General features: G+C 37.0%; 1 protein-coding gene across 1 annotated transcript; it reads right to left on the bottom strand.

Moving 5' to 3' along the window:
• Nucleotides 1-656: 656 nt before the first annotated feature.
• Nucleotides 657-7,312, bottom strand: LOC139263039 (transcriptional activator protein Pur-alpha-like). Its single transcript, XM_070878525.1, has 2 exons — nt 7,242-7,312; nt 657-2,187 (listed from the first exon to the last, which is right to left on the bottom strand). The coding sequence occupies exon 2, from the start codon at nt 2,138-2,140 to the stop codon at nt 1,340-1,342; it is 801 nt and encodes a 266-aa protein (XP_070734626.1). The 5' UTR covers nt 2,141-2,187; nt 7,242-7,312; the 3' UTR covers nt 657-1,339.
• Between the last annotated feature and the right edge of the window lie 691 nt (nt 7,313-8,003).

Genomic DNA, 8,003 nt, shown 5'->3' with positions numbered 1-8,003 from the left:
TACAGAAAGAAAGCTGGGGAAAGCCCAGAAAGAACAAAACAAGACCTTTACAGTGATTAGTGATCTAGAATGTATGTAATACTTTCAACTTGCCAGCAACAGATAATCCACATGAATGCAACAGTCACTAGCAACCAGTAAGACATGTAAAACATTTTTATAGGTTGTACTGCAAAAAGAAAACAAACCAATTATGTATATAATGTTAATACTGTGATACTATAAAGTGCAGAATAATCTGTGCCTTTAGAATGTTCTAAAATACGATATTAACCAAACAGGAAATGTAATCTGGAAGAGTTGGCCCCCATAAAATGTTGTCATTGACATGTCACTCACTCAGATTCCACTTAACATTAAGTTGACCCCTTCCCCCTACAAAGCAAATAAATGCAATTTCCTCTCTTTACAGGTAACAGTAATTTAGGCAATAGCTTGCTACATGAATGCACTCACATTAAACGTTCCCTATCAATTGTTAATTATGTACCATCTGATAGAATGCATATAATTTGACAACTAATCTAAATACATTAAATACCAGTAACTCACATTCACAGTTAAGAGCAAAATTATCATAACCTAACTTAAAATGTGCTACTTGCTTTGTTAATCATAGGTTAACATTTGTCTGTAAAAATCAAACAACTTTGCAGTTTTCATTTAAATGCCTTTTTTAATAATTTGCTTCATGTTCACAGAAGTTCCACTGACCAGTTTTATATGTTTAAGGTCCAGATGCAATGCATATTGTATAAAAGAGAGCACTTAATAGTTTTACCTTGCATGAATAAACCTATGTACCTTTTAACTCTACAGACTTCTGCATTACATTTAACAAAGCTCAGACACACAGCATGCCTAGCCCTCATATATACACATCTCTAATCACAGGTATATAGGGTGTCAAATATACTATAACCTCCGTATAATGTTTGAAATTTGGTAACAAAATGAGAAAACTAAAAATATTATTTACGTGTTCTTCTAAAATATCTCTCATTTTGTGCTAAGTCAAATGTTAGCTCACATGAAAAGGACTTATTTCATTATAATTCAGCATATTATCTGACGATTGCAAACACTTTTAATAGCTTGAACGTGTACAAAAGTCTTGGTTAATTAGGGAAATAAACACTCAGTTTTTTTTTATCAAGTAGGAAACACAGTTCATAATGTTATTACTTAGCAGCTGCTTACGGTTTACACGGTTGATAAGTGGACGAACATCCAGCGATGGGTGACAAGTCGAACTGTCAGTTGTGGAGGTTTGGTGGGTGGTGCTCCCTCGGAGTTAAACAGTTACAGTTTTACAGGAAGTGTTTTAATTACAGTTATATCAGTCTTCCTCCCCATCATCTCCGGGAGCTTCTTCTTGCTGTTCAGATCTTTTCTCCCGCTGTTTCTCCTGTATTTTCTTCATCTCCTCTGCGTATTTACTGAAAGTATTTCCAAACTTGGCCCACACTTTGTACGGTATCGTGATAGAATTGCGGTATGATGGTTTCACCTCACTTACTCTCATAAAAACGCCATACTTGTTTGACCCAACGTCAAAGAAAAATCGCTTGTTGTCCACAGTGAGAGATGTGCCTTCGGGCAGCTCAGTGGGTTCCTCTTCGATGCCATAATCGTCGATTAGTTTCGCGAGTGCATCGCGGAATTCAATCAGCCCCTGAGCGGGTAGGGCGATAGTTTGACCCTGCGAACCAAGGCCATGTCCCCGGTTCACGGTCTGGCGGATCCGTAGGAACCGGCCCCGTTGGTTCTCTTTTAAATCCATGTAATATTTGCGGTTCTCCCGCACCAAGAATTCACTTTTCAGAGCTCGCCTGGGCTCGTCCGTCTGCATGTCCGGGTTGCTGGGGCCGAGCTGTGCGTAATGTTCGATGAAATCGCCCAGGTAGTCGCGGAACTCCACGGCAACAGACATGGAGAGAGTTAGGCGACTTTTATTGCCTCCTGCTCCCACCTCCGCTATCTTCAGGAAACGGCCTTTCACATTCTGCTTCACGTCCAGGTAGAAGCGCTTGTTCTGAATGTCCACCCTCTTGGAAGCCAATTCCTGCGTTTCCTGCTGCAGCTGCTGCAAGCTCGAGCTGGCCGCCCCTTGCTCGCTTCCACTGTCTCTATCCGCCATGATGGTAGCCTTCTTCCAAACTCCCAGCAGCCGGCGTTCTCGCGAGACTGCAGCGAGGGGAAGAGACATTCCGTTAGAACCTTTCTCATTGGCCCAGCTCTCCCGAACGCCGCGCCGCCGGCCAATCGCTCGTCGCTTTACAAGCTCCCTACCGCGCGGTCTGCCTCCAACTGCTCAAGTATCGCGGAAAGCAGCTGCTGGCTGCCCTCGACAAAGTGAGACATTGAACACCGACAATACGGGCAAAGTGCTGGGAGAGGACTGTGTTCCCCGTTCGATTGCTATGAGGATTTTTAGTCATCCCATGTTGCTGCCACAGGAAATTGTTCAGTGCTCCTGAAATTCTCCCACAGTGGTAACATAACATGCTAATCTTGCAATAGGTATTTATTACCTGATAATCAAGCTAATTTTGACAAACATTTAAGCTCAACAAATGTTGAAACATAAACATAATGCCAAACGTAATGCAACTATGTTATTGCAATACATATAAATATCAGCAGTTGATAACCAAAATGGCTGCATTCCCTAATGAATCCATAAAGCTATTACATACATAATATACAGTAAATAAATCAGAGGCACTTCTTGTATTGGAACTCGTTCAGTGACACTTCACCTAGTCGCTACTTTATTTTGCACATGAAATATTATGCATATCTCAAACCAAACTACAATAATAGACATTACTCTTACCACAATCTGGAAAACAATAAAGAAAATCCATATTATAATAGATTATACTGCACTTTTCCTTTTTTTCCACTATTAATCGGGTTGATTTAAATAGCTAAGTCATCCTAAGTTACTATATTATTTTCACAATGAATTTGAAACCCTTCCCTATAATTGATGAAATGTGCACCATTCCCTGATAATTTGCCAATATTTTACGTGGTCGTTACACTAAACGAATGGTCGTACACGGCGTATTTTCACTAAGTCAATGTGCAATTATTGCATTTTTCATAGTTGACGAGTTATTCCATATTCCAAGCAAATTGCATTGCTGCCTTATTCTACCATCAATTTTGACTGAAAATGAACAATAACATATAAATGAATACGATCGACATATTACTAAAGATGCTACAAAAATATCACTGTGAAGAAAAGCCTGTAAACACAAAATTATATTGTGACCATTTAGTAATGTTTACACGTTGCTTGTTAAAATGAAATGAAAAACAGTAGTTTGGGGTTTCAAGATTTTTTAAATCACTAGAATCTTTACATACTATATCTGATCAATTATGAACGTTTCTGATAAATAACAAGCTTAACTTTTATAGCATTTCTTCAAACCTGCCCTAATTACTAGAATCTATTGCCTTCTCAATATGTTCATGATTAATAAAGTAAGCAACATCATCTGTAGTTAACGAAATGCTCCTGGAAATTATCCTAACAAATTGAAACTCAAAGAAAAGTTGACACATTAGACATCTGCACAGATAACGAGGAATATTAATTTCTATAACGTATGTTTGTGAGTCGGTATTAAAAGTAATGGAGAAAGTCGTGTATGTAATCACAAATTCATCAACATTTAATTCGTGGTTGCCACAGAGGCCCAAATCCGAAAGCGAGAAAAAAGAAAGACTTGCATTTATATAGCGCCTTTCACGACCACCGGACCTCTCAAAGCGCGTTACAGTCAATGGAATACTTTTGGAGAGTCGTCACTGTTGTAATTTAAACAGGATTCGAACAGGATTAATCAATGAATGTCATTTTCTACAATGAAAGTAAAGTTACACAAAGAAATCTAGGTATCTATTCTAGAAATTGCGATTGAACCCTTCGTGAGATTAATTAATTAGTCCTAATAATATAACATTTAGAAAATGTACCTTTGTATACTTGCATCGTTTTCAGTTGTTAGATGCGCGAGTATTTAGTTCGGTCTACTGAACTATGACAAATAAAATCACAGCCCAGACGAAAATTTATGTTGCATAGTTTCTGATTGAATACTCTAACAGATTAAAACATGTTTTTATTTCCGGTAACTAATATAGCTACTTTTAATAAAACGTTGCATTGCATAATTATTCCAGGAGATAACATGACTGCTGGTGGGTAGGGGTTGTCTGATCATAAAACTTAAGACATCGCGACTGTGTGGGGCAGGCTTGATGGGCCAGATGGTCTTTTCCTGCCCGTCATTTTCGTAAGTTCGGATAGTTTGAATTAATACGTTAATATAAATGGAAGCTAGATTAGTCAAGAAAGAGAACGGGTTTGAAAACAAAACGATCGTGGTGTTTGGCAAAATAAGCTTCTGAAAACGCCAAATTTCCCGGTTAATATGCAACAAGCAATAATTAACAAAGTTTTCTAAGGGGCTTCCGGAAAGCGTGATACCAACACTACAGTTAACATTCTTAACTTTACCCACAGAATAAATCCTTGTTTCTCATTTATATCAGACCCAAAATGGAAAATATGCTTCAAAAAACCTCGTGAAGAGATTCGCCGGTCATTTTGAATAATTTTATTTAAAATCGGAAACGAAATTATTCAAACTTAAATATGTTTACAATACAAAATATTTCCATTTCAACTTTTTTATAACGGATTTATTTATTTCAGATAATATATACACCATATGTATTTAATCAGCTTAAGAATAAGCCGCGGTTGGTCGTGACTCCGTTTACTTTTTCATTTAGTACACAATATCCACGTTGAACGGCAACGTCGCATTTTTAAAGAAATAATTTAGTGACTCAAAATATTAACATTAAAATGATTTAATTTGCCACTTTTTAATCCTTAAATTGTTCACTTGATTTCCGTAAATAGACAAAGTCAGAATTTTGCAATAACAAATGATTTATCAGAATACCAGTCTCCCGCGTCGATCAGAACTTCTGTTTCATTGTAAAGAACAGATCAGATAAAAGAACGTGCCAAAACTCTTCCAAGTCAGACAATGCAATAATTATGCCAGTTTTGTGTTATACTTCATTGTAAAATGTTGGACCAACGTTGGCTTCAACCCAGGGATCATAAGCCACATTGAAAAAAGGTCTCTTCTACAGCAGCGTGTCGCTCTATCAGTCGCCAAACTGATCTATTCCATAAATTTAACTCTGATGAGGATGCTCGGCTTTATACTCTGCAGAGAGCAAACATTTAGTTCCGTTTTTATAGTGTTAAAAAAGTTAGGACAGGATCGTCACTTATATAAACGCAAGTTCTTTTTTTGTGAAAAATTTACTTCTCTTAAGGGCCAAGAAGGTTATGAAAAATGTTTTTCTTCTCGGGTGTAAGACGAAGCTTTCATCATTTTATTTGAACGTTTAGTGTATGGTATAGTGAGCTTTCCGCCAATTATTGTATGTACAAACAACATAAAACGCGAAGGTAATTACTCCAACTTATTAAAATGATGCAGGGGTTGTTTTCAAAACGCTACAGCATCATCTGAACACGTGGTGTACAGTTTTGGGGACTAACAGTCAAATGTAAAATGCTACAGAGCGTTCTTTTTAATTAATAGTCCATTTGAAAAGTGTATGATTTTTTCAAGATAGATCATCTGTAAAATATTAGGTAGGGTCGTCGGTCTTTTTCTTGTCTTGCATACAACGTACTTCAAAATAATTGAATGAAAAGTCGTGTTACTTCCAAATGTTTAAATGATTGAGCCTGATCTACTTAAAGTAACAATCTTTAAGTTTAACATTTGATAAGCAATTTCTATAAGCGGCTCATCATACTAAACCCTCAAAAGACAATCAGCATGTATAGTTTTTCTACTGGTGTTTTATAAAGGCCGGTTCCTCAATCACAATGCCTTTCAGGTACGTTTTTAAAGCAGATTTGCATTTTTAATACTAGTCTAATAACAACATTAAAGACAAAGGTTAAACGTTAGTCCCTGAACATACTAGAACCATTTGAACAAGTCATATAGATTGCGATTTGCTTTTTAGTACTTTAGCAAGGCAGATTTCTCATGATTTCTCAGTGATGCGCGAGGAAAGTGCATACGCGATGATAGCGTATCTTCACCACAGGGTACAGAATAAATTAACATCTTGCATTTTTGGAATAGTCGCAGAAACAAACCGTGGGTATTTTGGTCATAACATCGCATAGAATCGTGACCAACACCCGAATCAATCAGGACGCCTTTACGAAAATAATTTCATAGGCCTTTACAGTTTATTGTTTTCTTAATGAGAAATGCCATTCCAGTTGATTATATATAGGTCTATTATTTTATCGTCTGTCTTTTTAATCTTCGGGGAACGCTGAGAAGAGAATGTCGAGCGCGCGTTTGTATTCCAAATGCAACAACTTTCTCGCTCCATGTTTCTCAAACTACTTTGCTGCATTGTACTGCCAACCAACACTAGTAAATCAGTTGCAACAAATTTATATCTACTTCTAAATAGATTTACAAGTTGTCAGGTATCAAGTTCTTCACATAAAGAAGGTTAATGATTTGCGTCACTGTTTGTCAACTACAAATATAAATATTGAAATAATATAATGAACAAAGGTGATTGATAATGAATTTTATTTACAAAGAGAGGAAATCTTTAAAAGATTACAGTTAGATTGCAGTTTTATTCATAGTGAAGAGAGGATGAACATTTTCGCAATTAAAGGCCGGAATTAATAACCAAAGCAAAAACATAATTAAGGCTTAAAACAACTCTGCTATCTGGATTTTTAAAAGACAAAATATGCTTTATTAAAATCTGCAACCAAAGTATTGTAATAATTTAGATTTAAGTCAAACCCATTCCCCTTAAAAAGGGTTAAAAACCTTTTCTCTAAAATCCAGTATAATATTTTTATATTTCTAAGGTATGTTGACCTGAGCACAATATATTAATACCAAAACATTGATAAGTGTTTCATTGAAGCAGAGCTCCATCCACCAATAGGATGGGAGTTTTGTAACCCCAAACTGAGCTAGCAATATTATTGACAATGTAGCTGCCTTTAAAAAAATGAAGAAAATATATAATGCCCACTTGACATGCAGAAACGATCAGTAAAATAAATAAACAGAAGGACTGCGACCTTACCCTGCAGCTTTTCTGCTCGCAGACTTTGCAGATATAGGTGTGATTACCTGTCAGAACTATGATGGCCGAACAGTGAAGTGCAGTTTTATTAGGAAGGCCTGATCAGAGTGCTGCCACCTTGGCACAATCGATGGTGAGAGAAAGAGAAAGCGACTCGTCTCACGACATCACGCTCTCCTGCGTCCGACACGATCTCCAGTACGTCAGGGCAACGTGCTGCATGCTCCCGGAACTTCCAGCAGGAATCGTGGAGTCAGAGGAGAAGCTGATGATTTACTTAGAAGGTCACTTGTAACAAGAAGGGAGTATTTTTTCACCCATTCGCTCATCATAACGTTACATTTTATGTTCTTTGTAGAGAGTGCACCCGAAGAAACTGAAATGGAAAGTAGCTACTGCATTTCTTCTTGTGGAAGCCTCGTCAACGTGCTCTGCCAGGAGTGCTATTAAACCCGCAACTAACTGTTTTTCATCCTGTACTGTCTTAATGCGAGATATACGGTATTTTGGGTATTTTTTTAGGTGCTTCAGTGAAGAGATTTGCATGTATTGCATAAAAGCTGATATTTAAAGATCTGTGAAATGTGCCACTTTCAATACTGTATGTTTAAAATGGAAACTGAGTAGAGAAGAAACGTTTTTGTAGTTTAACCACAATAAGGGACTAAAATTATCGACGTATGATGTGGATGAACTTAATGGCTTCTGTTGGTAGTTTATCCAGTTTCACATATCTATGACATTGCTGCGATCTCTCCGTCTTTTGTATAAAACAACTCAGCATATTCATGTATATACAATTTCATAAA

This window comes from Pristiophorus japonicus, chromosome 4 (assembly GCF_044704955.1).
Source record: "Pristiophorus japonicus isolate sPriJap1 chromosome 4, sPriJap1.hap1, whole genome shotgun sequence".
Lineage (NCBI taxonomy): Eukaryota > Metazoa > Chordata > Chondrichthyes > Pristiophoridae > Pristiophorus > Pristiophorus japonicus.
The sequence above is the reverse complement of the archived record's forward strand: the minus strand, read 5'-3'. Positions and strand labels throughout refer to the sequence as shown.